The sequence below is a fragment of the Lepidochelys kempii genome, chromosome 2 (assembly GCF_965140265.1).
Source record: "Lepidochelys kempii isolate rLepKem1 chromosome 2, rLepKem1.hap2, whole genome shotgun sequence".
Classification (NCBI taxonomy): domain Eukaryota; kingdom Metazoa; phylum Chordata; order Testudines; family Cheloniidae; genus Lepidochelys; species Lepidochelys kempii.
Window position 1 is genome coordinate 189957245 of NC_133257.1, and position 14175 is coordinate 189971419.

The 14175-nt window shown below is 40.8% G+C and overlaps 1 protein-coding gene across 1 annotated transcript in view; it reads left to right on the forward strand.

Moving 5' to 3' along the window:
* SACM1L (SAC1 like phosphatidylinositide phosphatase) overlaps positions 1-14175 on the forward strand; it is a 62482-nt gene that overhangs the window by 32494 nt on the left and 15813 nt on the right. The window contains exons 4-7 of the mRNA XM_073333154.1: positions 971-1098; positions 3319-3468; positions 7643-7702; positions 9766-9799. Of these exons, the coding sequence (XP_073189255.1) occupies positions 971-1098; positions 3319-3468; positions 7643-7702; positions 9766-9799 (372 nt within the window). The remainder of the gene's footprint in view (positions 1-970; positions 1099-3318; positions 3469-7642; positions 7703-9765; positions 9800-14175) is intronic.

Here is a 14175-nt window from a genome sequence, read left to right on the forward strand (position 1 = left end):
GCCATGGTTGTTGGTTTTTCTTATTGGCATTCGCTGACTCCTACTTCATAGTAGTAGGTGTGAGATTTCATAGCATTTCATTCTTGTTAAATAGCTTATTCATAATTTTGATCAATCCAAGATTTTTAAAAATCTGTCTTGGTTATATTTGCATCTGAAAACCACAGTCAGTTGTACATTGAAATGCACAATTTTCCAGCAGTAAATAAGTTCCATAGGAGTAATTTTGTTCAATGGAAGGTAAGACTACATTGTATTTTCCAAGGTGGAGGCAAGCTAACAAATTGCTATAATGAGGGGCTGCACTGTTATATGTGCAGTTCTTCTGATTGATTGATTTTTCTATATTAATGCAAATTGCCCCCCGACACCCCATTTAATAGATATTGGAGGCTTTAGGTCAACTATGTTTTAGGATAAAATAGCATATCTGTGACCTTCTGTAAGACTTCTAAGATGGATCTCAGTTGTTGAATACTACCGCACGCTGTCATTGTACGTATTGCTGATGGATTCTGCATTCTCCAAACTATGGGCTCAGTCAGTTATCTGCATCCCCACCCTAAAAGATCTGAGTGTGGAGAGGACTGTCTGTACTTGGATCTGCAGCTGGGGTCGGCCGCCCCACTACACTCTCTCCCCATTCCTCAAGACCCTGAAGCGTGCTTCAGATCCGCATGTGCGGATGGAGTGGTGGGTGCTTGGAAAGGTGTGCTCTATTCCTACCCAACTCCATGGGGAATCTGCAGGAAAGTTAATTCATTTGTGGGTTTTAGACTGTGGAGTGGAGCAACCTCCTTCCAATGGAGGGATATAGAGGAAACTCTTGAGGAGGGGAACCTCCAGGAATTTGTCTCCCTCTTTCCCCTTCATCCATTTTTTTCATATATAGCCTTGTGCTTGCTATCCTTGTTTTCTTGAACCACGTTATAGCTAACTACCCTTGACTTCTACATTTTTTATTTTGCAGGGAACTATCTCATTGTAATAACAAAAAAGAAAAAAGTAGGTGAATGTTTCAATCATGCAGTCTGGAAAGCAACTGATTTTGACATCCTCTCCTACAAAAAGACCATGCTGCACTTAACTGATATTCAGGTAGGAGTAGACTGGTAGAAGAAAAATAAATAAGCCACAACTGATTAGCAGTTTTCTGATGGCTTATCATCTTTAGCGAAATTAAAAAAAAACTCTTCAAATGTAGGTCTCCTGTGATCAAAGCATAGTTTGTAGACTGTTACAGCAGTTGTGCAATTTCTTTTAAAATATTGATGGCATTGTAGTCCATCTGCTTTGATTTATTTATAATGTTATAAGCATGTGCATGTTCTTGCTTATGTCAGTGTAAATTAGAAAAAATCTATGGATTCCAAATTCCCAAACGAACTCCATTGTGCAACCACTGTGTCACTGGCCTTCCTGACACCAATTTCACAGTCCCCTCCCTCCAGTTTCTAAGATGGCCTTTCTTATTGTTCTGACCAAATCATCCTTCATTAGGTCCCATCTCTCACTGCATCAATTTCAAACCCATGTCTCTTATGTCTCCCAAAACTGCACCCCTTCTTTCTTCCCACAGTGCTCATTAAGACCCTCTTTGTCCAGTTATTTCACAGCCAACTGTGTTTTCTTCCACACTGTCTCCTAGGTATGGCATGTCCTCCCTGAGCTGGTCCACAAAACCACTACCTTCTCCATGTCAAATCCTTTACTACTTCCATGAAACCTACAAGAAACTAGTTGACTAAGTCATCCAACTGTTTATCTCACTTAACTTATCACTGAACTGATCATTTCTGTTTACATGGAGGGAAGGGGTTGAATATTGGGAGGAATGAAAGGGTGTAAGTTCATTGGAACTGAAACTGGGGATTGCTTTGGAACAAAGACACGGGGGTTGAATGGTGGGATGGGAGGTGAATTTAGTATCTATTTAAAAATAAAATAAGGCAAACTTGCAACCAAGACATGTGCCTGTCACTGGGATCACCTTGCCAGAATGTTGTATCCTTTCCCCCCACGTCTCACTTGTCTTATTTTTTTTGACTGTACACTCTTTGGGGCACAACAGTTTTTTCCTCTGTGGTTGGGAAGAACTTGGTATCAGTCTACTCTCCATTATTTACTCCTGGGGGAATTCTGTGCCTAAAAATTATTCACACAGTGTTTTAAAATTCTACACATTGTATATTTGTCAAAATAACACAGTGACGCCAGTTGCAATTATTCTGGTAATTTATTTAAAAATACCTGTCAGCAAGTATGTCTGTAACTCTCTCTCTCTAGATTCAGGGAAAAATTTTTTGACTGATTCCTTTCTAGGCATATGAGTACAGAACTTTGAGTAATTCATTTAAACTACAATACAGTAACGTATTTCCTGCACCCCTCAGAAGCAGTGCAAAGGCTTGGGGGGCTCAGGGCTAATGGGGAGCTGAAGGAGAGGGAAGGAGCCTGGGAGTGAACCTGGGGGGTTGTTGGGTGTGGGCCGGAGAAGTCTGGAACAGGTTTTTTTGGGGGGGTAGGTAGGGGGAGGTTTTTTTGGGGAGGTATGTTAGGGAGTTGGGGAGTCTCCCCCATGCAGACCCTGGCTGACCCCTAGCCTCTCCCATTCAATGAGGCACATCTACCTCCCCAACCCAGGTGGCCCTGCAGCCCCCCTCCCATTCAGCCCCTGGCTCAATGCTCTCACCCCACAAACTTCTAAATCCATGCCCCAATCTGTCTTCCCACTAGCCCTTCTGAACTTTAGCCTGTGACCCCGCCCCATCCCCCAGCAGCCCTATGTGCCCCTCTCTGTCCGTCCCATGCCTCCTCACCTGGCACTGCTGTGAGGAACACAGTCTCTCCCCGTCCCTCTCTGCACACTGGCTGCCCTCTCTTCTGGTGCCGCTGATGGGCAAAAGGTATAACTGCAATGCCTCTACAGCAGAATCTCTATTCTCCGGAGAAGAAAAAAAAACTGTGGGGGACATGAATTCTGCCCGTATGCAGTGGCACAGAATTCCCCCAGGAGCAATTATTGGTCAAATCCCCTAAATTTCAGCTTTCTCTCATGTACTGTACATATTGAATCAGGGTGTACTGGAGCAGTTTAATGTTGTAAACTGTCAGTCTACTTTTATTGTCTCAAAATTGTAATCTCAAGGTATCCTTTTGTACTGGGGTTTTACGTTTTTTTATGTACTCCTGCAAAACATGGTGGTAAGCAAAAAATCAGTGTCTTTTTAAAAAAGGGGAATGTAAAAAACCCAACAATGTGGTGTTAGTAAATAAGAAAGCTGCTTGTTCTTTTTTTTTTTTTTTTTCTGCCAACAGTTGCAGGACAATAAAGCCTTTTTAGCAATGCTTAGTCACATCTTGAATGTGGATGGATTTTACTTCTCTACAACATATGACCTAACCCACACTTTGCAAAGGTTAGCCAACACCAGTCCAGAATTCCAGGAAATGAGCCTACTAGAGAGGGTAAGGATTCCACTGATTTCTGTCTTGTATCCAGCTCCTTGTCAACTAGTTTGGTGTGTGGTAATGGGTTTATTTTATAGATCAGGTAGCTAATGGGATTATTTCACTAGTCTGTTTAGATTCTAATTTCTGGCTGGACTGAACTCTGAGGGGACAAGAGTCAGTTTCATCCCTTTTTAATGTTTCTGTGACATAGATTAGCTTTCAAACTTGCCATTTTGTTTTTGTAAACTAGATATCCCCTTAAAATTAATGTTGAACTTTTGCATTCCTAAAATAGAGCTCTAGCATTTCTGGCTCTGTAGCATTAAATTTGTGTATATTACACTTCTCAACAGCCTGTGGGTAAACCTGTTGCAAGACTGCTTTAAAACAATCAATACTTTTGGAGCTGACTTGTATACTATCCTATCTTTTGTTTCCTTGTGCCATCCTACGTAGGTCTTTGTGTCTTGCTGCTTCTGACCTCCTTGCCACAACCCTTAATGTTCCATGCTCAGGTCATCTTATATTACAAACTTCTGTTAGGGGCTGTTCAATGTTCCTGATTATTTTATAAAGGAAAATTTAAATCTGTCGGGCAGCAGTGGTGTGGGAGTTGCAAGCTAGTGGATGTGTGCTTACCAAAAGTGAGGAAAAATGCTGGCCTTAAATGCCACAAATATACAGTGACTACAACTCCTTTTTCTTTTCTGCCTGCCACTGCTGGTTATCTCTTTTTTGTGTTTCATTTTGATTTAAAATACATAGCTACCATAATGCAGTTCCCAAGTAACTTCATAATAAAGTTTAAATATAGCTACAGGTCTCTCCCCAGCTTGGATTTTAAACTTTCAAATGTTTTAAATATACATTTTAATCCTCTTAAGACGCATCATTGTGGAATAGTACTGTTTATAGCGCCTCCTCCAAAGCCCATTGAAATCAGTGGAAGTCTTTCCAGAGACTTCACTGGGCTTTGGATCAGGTCCTTAAAATACAACTTCTCAACACTAGAATTCTGAGAACTACACATCTGAGCAGTTCAATACTCCTGGTTTTGTGTGTATCTTATCTCTTCTTTGCACAAACATCTTGGCACTTCCAGCTGTTTTTAATCTTACGTACATCCTCATTTATGTTCTTAAATTAAGAGTTTATGGTACTGTCAGTGAAATTAGAGCTCCTTGTGCACTTACCTGGCCAGAGTTTTAATGCATAAACTGTAAAAAGGGTAGGTATGTATGTTGAATATGTATGTTCATAGTGTAATAGCTTTTCACAAAGCCATTAGTGGTCCCTTGATTCTGAAAATTATAGTAAAAATGGTTTTACCTCTCCACCTTCAAACTAAACTAGTGAAATGGTTTTGCGAATATCGCTTGTGTGCCTTCTATATTTTCCACTATCAGCATGCAACTAGTCCATTGTCACACTTGCTCTGTAAAATCTTCAGCCTGATAGTATTGGCTATGGTAGGGCTGTTTTTTGGAATGAGTAGTTGACCACAAGAGGAAAGGGAAGCAACTGAAAATGTGTGCCATGAGAGAATCAATTATAGAAGTTACACTTTAAGTGTTTTAACATTGTCTTCATTCCTCTTCAAAAAGTAATAATTGAAAAAAATAGTTGTTTGTAGTTCTCCAGCCTGTGGAGAATAAGCAGTGTAGTTAAAAAGCGAACTCCAAAATGCCAGTTATTGTGGCAGTTTTGAACAGAACAAAACTCCACAAACCTAAAACTTAGTTGTACTGCTGACTCACATAACGAGAGTTAATTTTGTGTGTGACATCAGAAAATGTTACTTCTGAGATGAGTAACTCTTACGTGATTTCTTACACATTTCTTAACCCCTAGGATACTTGATGTATTTGGAGTTTGTCTGTGGCAACTTGCATAGTAACTTTTTTTGACACTGTGGGAAGAAGTTACATAAAAAATATGGGTTTCTAAGGTTAGGATCAGAGAAAGTGGGGGTTGCTTCATCAAAAAGTGAAAGAGATGTCACTTGAGCTTGCATTTAGGACAGAGACTGGGAAGGATACAGAACAGAGTGGTGGATTTGTGGCCTCTTGCCCTGGGATTTTGCATTCTAAACCTGACTATCTTAATATGTTGCTAGAAACAGTATTTAGTATGTTTAATTTCAATCTTAAAGAAAACAAAACCACGCAGCCACACTAAGGCCCCAGGGGATATCTTTACGAATGTAAACTTTCTCAGCTTCCATGAAGATTTAGAATCCATAATCTGCTAAACATGGTTTTGATTCAACAAGTGCTTTCTAAAATGCATTGAGACAGCTCATTTTCAGCTGGAAAAAGAGGCTATAAAGCCACCTTTACAAGGTGTTGCCTCCTAACTGTCAGAATATTTTCAGAACTGGGAACAAGAAGCGATTCTCACACCCTTTTTAAACCTTCATGTCCATTTCATTTTCTTATTAAAAAAAACTTCAGCAGACCATATTGCTTGTTAATGAACCCTAGAATTCTGTGTTTAGGTACTGTTCTGTGTTAATTTTTATATGGTACTTTCTCATTCTCCCCCACAAATGGTCTAGCTGTAATGATTGTTTAGCCTTAAAATCAATCTACCAAGTTTCGGAAAAGTGTCATGTATTTATCCTTTCAACCATAGGAAGGGACATGTCAGCACATTAGTTATTTAAAAAATCGTCCGTTCCAGTTTAAAATGATCTAACATACTGCAGTATCCCTTTTGAGTCAGTAAGCCCTCTAGATTTATATTAATAAATATAACCATTTTTAAAAGGTATGTAAGATGCCAGTTGTGTTGCAGCTGTTGAAATAGTTATGATCTACTTGTATCCATGCCATCTTGGGAGATCTGATGGGTTCACAGTCCAAGTAGGCTCAAGCCTGGTCAGCACTTGAATGCAGCCAAACCTAGGGTACTACAGGAAGTCGGGTTGGTGACTCAGTGCGTGGCACTATAACCAGCAGCAGTCTTTCATTCACTTGTTCTGAAATAATATCCTAGTATGGTGTGCAGGAGCATTATGTTTCTGGAGACGCAGGCATTCAAATGAGGTTTAAAACCAATGTTCTTGTCCTTTATGGTCAAGGATTAAATTGCTCAAAGATGGACACATGCAATTATCCATGCATAACTGAGATAAAATATAAATATGCGTGCAAAATCAGGTAGCTGCATGCTTGTTGCCAGTTACCCATTTAACTCGCCAGACAGCTGCTCAGACACCCAAATTTGCCCATGTAATTGTGGTACCTATCTTTTAAAATCTGACCTTCAGTATTTCATAACATTTTTAACAAGCGCAGGTGTTGTCCTGATAATCCTGGTCAAATGCTAATTTAGCTAAAAACATGCTTCATTAGAACTCCCCCTGTATTTCTTCTGTCCTAAATTGCTGAATGCAGCTTTTGCTTGCTATTAAAAGGCTACAGTATTTCAATGAAGAAATATTTCATCTTGAAATAGAAGCCAGTAAAGTACTGTGATCTCCTTTGGGATGAAATTCTCTCTGCATGTTCTCACTTTCCTCTCTGAGAGTTTCCATTTGTTCCAAAATTCATTGGGTACTGCTGTTTAAAGATGTCTTGCAGTTTAAAATTCTCAAAAGCACTTTGGGTTGATTTTTGTTGCAATGTACTGACTTTGTTCTGCAGAATAAAAGGATAGTAACTAAGGGCTTGTCTACACTTACATCAGGAACATCTTGTTCGTTTCCGGTAGGGCCTCCAGCTATGCTTCTGTGCAGCAGCCTGTCCAGCCAAAAGAGTGCAAACAGCATTTTGTGAAGGCCAGGTGCACCACCCTTACATAAAGAAAAGGAGTACTAGTGGCACCTTAGAGACTAACCAATTTATTTGAGCATAAGCTTTCGTGAGCTACAGCTCACTTCATCGAATGCATCCGATGAAGTGAGCTGTAGCTCACGAAAGCTCATGCTCAAATAAATTGGTTAGTCTCTAAGGTACCACTAGTACTCCTTTTCTTTTTGCGAATACAGACTAACACGGCTGCTACTCTGAAACCACCCTTACCATATATCTAGTCACCCAAACTTATGCTACTGCAGGATAGTGCTGAGCTTCTGCCCTACCATAGAATAAGCTGAGCTTCAGAAAACTGTTCTCTCCCCTTTCCCCCCCAAACAAAAAACCCCAACAACCCTATTTGTATATTTGCTTATTTTTTCTCACTACAGGCAGATCCACGGTTTGTATGGAATGGGCATCTTCTTAGAGAATTTGCTGCTCAGCCAGAGGTAATGTTGGAAGTTTCCTTTAATAATCTATATGAAATGTTGCACACATATAATATTATGAAGAAAGTGTTTTAGTCTTGCATATGTCTTTATTTCAGATACCCAGAACTCTCGTAGATAAAATATTGGTTACTTGTATTCTAGTTGTAGCAAAATTACCTGTGTGTAAGTTATTGACATTACATTTATCTGTCTTAAACTAATCACTTCATTTCAGTTTCACCCCAAAGTCCTCTGATACTATCTGGTGAAATAATAACTTCTTGAAAATGTCTGTTAGGGAAAAAAAAATAGACTTTGATAATATGGCCTCAGCCGTGTGCTAAGAAAAATAACATCAAGAAGAGGTGCGCAGTATGTTCCTAAGTAGGTCAAATTCTGCAAAATATTGAGCTCTGCTGTCTTATGTAAGGCAGATATTGTTCCCCAAGGATACTGCCTCTTTTTCCCTTGGCACAGCTATGAGTTTGAGTCTGGATTGTCTTTCCTCAAAATTTCCACACATGATCGAAAGGACACTTTCAAGGTTTTGAGGCTAAATCAGCATTACTTTTCAAACAAATTCTTCAAGAGATCATAAGCTTAGAGACATGCCAGGTAAATCCTAATATAAACTAAGCTGTACAAGTGCACAATGAAGGGTCGTACACAACTGTGTGTTTATATTGGAAATTTATTGTCACATGAAGTGTCGAGCTAGAAACGTAAACTAGTCAAGAAAGATGTCACTTGAGTTTCTGATGTCCCTCTCCCCCAGATTGGACTATACTATGTGAACTGCATAGGGAAAGTCCACACGCAGTAGGAAATTCCTCAGAATTGTCCAGTCACATGTGTGTTCCTATGATTTCCTTACTCTTCCTCCACCCCACCTCCTCCATAATACCGGCACAGAGACTCTGCTTCCAAAACCCACAGACGTCCCCAACAGTTACATGGCAGCCTGTACATCCACAGAAGGCAGGAACATTTTCATAAAGAACCAGGGCATCTACGCTCCATTACATATAAGGGTGTTTTACTGCTGTATTCTCTGTGCTGGCTGCTGCACCCACCCCCTTTCAATACCAGCTGTAACCTCCTCCACTGATGTAACCTCATAATGAAAAGGAAAGGGAAGACGGTATTGTAGCAGCTAGCAGAGAGAATGTGGTAGCAGAAAACTTCAGGAGATACTGAAATTTTTAGACGGGGATCATGATTTGGGGAGAAGGGCTTCCATGGTGGTCTGGGACTGAGAGAATGCAGCGTTCAATACCTTCCTTCCTGGTGACTTAATGCCTGATCTGCCATCCTTTTTCTCGTCTTTACACCATGTAGAGAAATATAGCGTTATATTTGCAAACCACCTTTAACTTGTTTTAATTAAATGCTAATTAGTGTAAAGGGCAGTATATTGCCATATTTACTCTTGTGTTGAGCAAATTCTATCCAGACAACATTACACCCTTGGATTTCTTAAGTCTAGTCTTAAATTATTCACATGGGGTAGATAGTGTTTCTTAGCTAAGACTTGTATTGGTAGCTCTGAACTCAGCAAACACATTTGTTCATGTCATACATTGACAATATTCAAGTAGGTTTTAGAAAATACATTTAGGTATTAATTTACATTGAGCTTGTTTGTGGCAAAAATATTAAGCAGATCTCTGTTTAGAACAGGAGTACAAATGCCCATTTATATTCCAAGGCAGCTTGCTGTTACCAAGGTCATTCACTGACTCTCTGTGAGATAAGCATGGTTACAGAATATCTTCTGCTTAACAGAGTGATGACTGTAAGAAATATCACACTTTGTTGCTTTATTAGTGAACAAAAAATCTTTGTGGTTGTGCAAATAAATCACTAGTCTAGAAAACATGAAACTTTTTCTTATTCACTTGCAATAAATGTCCCTCTTCCCAAACTGAATTGCCTTTACAATGTTTGCCTTTTACTAGAGTTTCATACACTTGTCATCTATCTATTTCTTGGGTTAGTACTTGGCGATACCTTTTTTGTTAGACAACTTTATATAAAATATATTTTTAAAATGTGTTATACAGTTTCTTTTGTATTTTCAGATCCATAGGTTTGCTCTTCCAGTGATGCATGGATGTATCCTTTTCTTGTTTTGTAATCTAAATTTACTCTAGGTATCAATCTTTTGTTTTGTTTTTTAACCATAGAGGTTTCATCAGATTATCTAGGAGAATATTTGACTTTCTAAGACAGAAAATGTTGCTGGTGCAAGAGTTAACTGTAGTTGGGAACTCTACCACATAAATCTTCAAATAGTCGCCTCGCAAAATTTGGTGTATCTTGTCCTAATTGCAAACATATAGCACTTAATGATAGTAGGCAATTTATATTTTGGACATCTGAATGCAAATAGTAAATATTTTTTGCTTTTCATATTTAACACAATTTTATATAAACCACTGTTATAAGCATGATTTGAACAATCATCTTTCTAGTGTTGGCTGTTCTCTTGGGAGACAAAGCTCAGTTCAATAAACATTTTCCTATCAATATTTATGTGATTATATCCTGCTAGAGAGGTACTTTCACCTAGCGTATTACTGAATGTTTAGATGGTTAGACTGTGATCTGTTGAATGACACCTATTAAGTGATTTTTTTTTTTCTTACAAGGATATAAATATATGTAAGGAGATATCAGATACAATTTAAACAGGCATTAGCAAGGCTAATAGACTTTAAAATAAGAGACCCATGTTGATTTGTAGACTTTAAGTCCAGAAGAGACCATCATGATCACCTAGTCTGACCTCCTGCATATCACAGGCTGCAGAACCTCCCTCCTGTAATAGGTCATAACCTCTGGCTGAATTACAGAAGTCCTCAAGTTGCAGAGAATCCATCATTTACTCTAGTTCAAACCACCAAGTGAATCTTACCTCACACTGCCAAGGAAGGCGAAAAACCTCCAAGGTCTCTGCCAACCTGACCTGGGGACAATTCCTTCCTGATCCCAAATTTGGTGAGCAGTTGCACCCTGAGCTTGCGGGGGGGGAGACTCACCAGCCAGACACCTGAGAAAGAGTTCTCTGTAATAACTCAGAGCCCTCCCCATCCCATGTCACAGGAGTAGGCATGTACATTCTGCCATCTTTCTGCTCATCCTCTCAGAAATTGAAAGAAAGTTACAAGAATCCTTCTCTTAACAAACAGTGCTTTTGATATCAATACTCTACCTTACTCCTAAGAATGATGCATGGAGCAGAGTATACACATGCATTCCCGCAATACTAAACTAACTTGATACCTTGCATTGACTGTAAACTAGTTTGCCTAACAGAAGCTGGGATTTTCAATAATATTACCAGTTTTGAGTTAGAAAACACAAAAAGCCCCAATTGGGGGACAGCTGGGCTTTGTTTTGTTGGGGTAGATGGGTTTATGACAGGGTGGACTAGGCCCAGAGATCCCCTGATGGAGGTCTCAGGGTCCTACCACACCCATCCCAGAAAAAGAGCAGTAGAGAAGTCCTCCAAGCAGCCTAGAGTGGTTGCAGCAGAAGCAGCCAATCAGGCCATAAAGAAAGGCACTGCAGAGCCAAATACAGTCAGTTCCTTGCTGGAGCCAGAGGAGTACAGCTGGTCGTCCTAGCTGGCCAAAGGGAACTGCAGCACCAGGGACAGCTCAGTTCTGGCAGGGACCATGGCAGCGAGGAAGAGCTCCTGGCTGGCTGCTGGGCCTGAACTTAGATGAGCCCTGAAGTAAGGGTGATGCTTTGGTGAAGGCTGGGGCTGAGGGGAAGTGGCCCAAGGAACTGAAAGCAGTGTAATTAAAGGGAAACAGTGGCATGTGACTGTTATTTTTAGGGTCCCTGGGCTGGGACCCAGAGTAGTGGGCGGGCCTGGGTCTCTTCCCCCCACTCCCCCATAGGTCACTGGGGAACAGACCTACAATCGGACAATGATAAACCCCAGAAAAAATGAACTGCTTAGTGGCCTGGCTGGAGAGCTGGGGCCAGAGTAGGCCAAGAGGGCGAAACCATTGCCTTCAGGGAGGAAGCCCTGGGGGTACAGCCCGATAACAGGGCCGGGACTATTTAAAGACTGTGGACACTGCCAACCAGAAGGGGCGTTCGCGAGAGGTTGGTGCCACGCTGTTACAGGGACCTATCTGGTAATTTTGAGTTTTGCTAACTTTGGTAGTGACCTTTTCGTGTTAAAGCAAATATGATTACATAAATATGCTCTGTTCAGCGGTCTAGAATTCAACCACTGTGTCTCAGCGTGGAACCAGATCCTGATTTGATGAGACACAATGATATAATCTTCTTGGCTCAAACTGATCTCCCGTCTGTGCTGTTCTAGCTTTCTATCCCAGACTCTCTTCTCCTTCCTACCCCCCAGTAAGTCTGCATGAAATAAGGAAGTACATCTTTCCCTGTGCTCACTTGGAAGGTGGCCCACAGCAGGTTTCCATGGGAGTTATTACATAAGATAAGAGTGCACAGTCAACACCCAAGGATGAGCTCTCTGACTATAGCCTTGTAGTTAATCAAACGTAGGGAGTCTTAGAGAGATTAACAAAAGACGAAGTGTTATAAACTAAAAATTGAGACCATGGTTTACTTAGTATTAGAAGACTCCCATTCTAGTGATCTCCTTTATATTTTAGGATCTAGTGATTCCTTCCATGGATAAGAAGGAATTTTTTCCAGCCCTCTATGCGCTGAGTAATTGCATTGTGGGTAGTAGCCTGTTATAAGCAATTTAGTACTTGCTTCTACCACTGATCATACCACTGGTCTGGCAAATCCTGTTTTCCTTCTTTGAGTGCTGGTCCTTATGTATGTTCCACTGTGTGTATGCATGCACTATAGGCACTCAGAGTCAGAGAATTCTGGAAAGCAGTGTCCGTTGGTCCACCATATGCCCTTACAAGATAGAGCTTTATTCCAGGCTCTCATTTAGGAAGGTAAGTTGGTTGCCAGGACTGCTCTTCAATCAGCAGTAGATGCAGCAGATTCATCTTCAAGTTCAATAGCAAGTGCCACTGTGATGCTCTGTGAATCATGGCGTTGCACTTCAGGGCTTCCCAGGGAAATCCAGAACACCTGCTCTTCAATGAAACTCATCTTTTTAACCAAAAGACAAATAAGTCCTTAAACATTCTAAACCTGTATATATTCCCATTCCCAGGGAATATATACATCTGCCCTGAAGAGAACATTCCACATGCAATCATACAAGCCTAGAATGATGGCTCAACAATTTTACTATCGGTTGTCTTATGAGCCACCCCGAAAGAGGCAAAAGGTTCAGATGTCCCATTTTCCTGCACCTTCTGTAGCCGCAACGTCATCCCAACCCCAGTCCTGTCTAAATGATATTTTTGATGGGACTTCAGAACTGCAGACCAGTGAGTGATGCCACCATCTGCCGATTTCCACACATCCTTTGGGGATCACCTATCACTCTTTTTTGAAAAGTGGAGTGCAATAACAATGGACAAGTGGGTATTAAACATCATCCATTCTGGCTAGGCAATCAAATTTACCTCCCTGCCCTCTCCAAAACCCCATTGCTGCCTCTTTTCAGGGGTCATTTTCACAGAGATTGTCAAACAAGAAGTAGAGTCCCACCTACAGTGAGGAGTGGTAGAGCGGGTGTCTCTTCAACACCAAGGAAAGGATTTTTATACAATATACTTCCTAGTAGCCAAAAAGAAGCGTGGCTGGAGACCCATCCTCAATCTATGTCATGTCAACTGGTTTATTTGCAAACTGAAATTTCACATGGTCATATTGGCATCTATAATTCCATCCTGAAAAAGGTATGGGGTTTACAGCTCTCAATATCAAGGATATGTACTTCCATGTGGACGTTTGTCCTGCTCACAGACTGGCCAAAGCCAATCAGAAAATCTTCAACTGTTTATCATCATAGCGGAAAAAGTCTCATGTCAGGCAATATCCTTGCAGAGGATCTCTAAATGGATCTTGGACAATATCTTACTCTTATTGGTTGTCTCATCTTCCTCCCACTCATGGGAGGGGGAGGGCATACTACAAGAGCACAAGCAATAGCATCCTCACACCCTCCTCTTACTTGAGTACTGCTTGTCAATAACCCACAGTGGAACCCACATAAAGACCAGCACTCAAAGAAGATAAGTTACTTACCTAATAGTGACGAGGTTCTTCAAGATATGTGGTCTCTGTCTATAGTCAACTACCCACCCTCCTTCCCCTTTGCTTCACAAGATTCTTGGATTTGTAGTAGAGAAGGAACTGGAGAAGCGGTCAGTCTGCTCCGTCCTTTATCTCCTCAGTCAGAGGCATAAGGAGAGCGAGGGCACATGCGCAGACCACAAGACACTGCTTTCTAGAATTCTCCCACTCTGGGTACATGGAGCATGTGTATGCACAGTGGAATACCGATAGGGCCCACATGTCTTGAAGAACCTGTAGTTACTATAAGGTAAGTAACTTTCTCATTTTTATAAAACTTCTCTGGT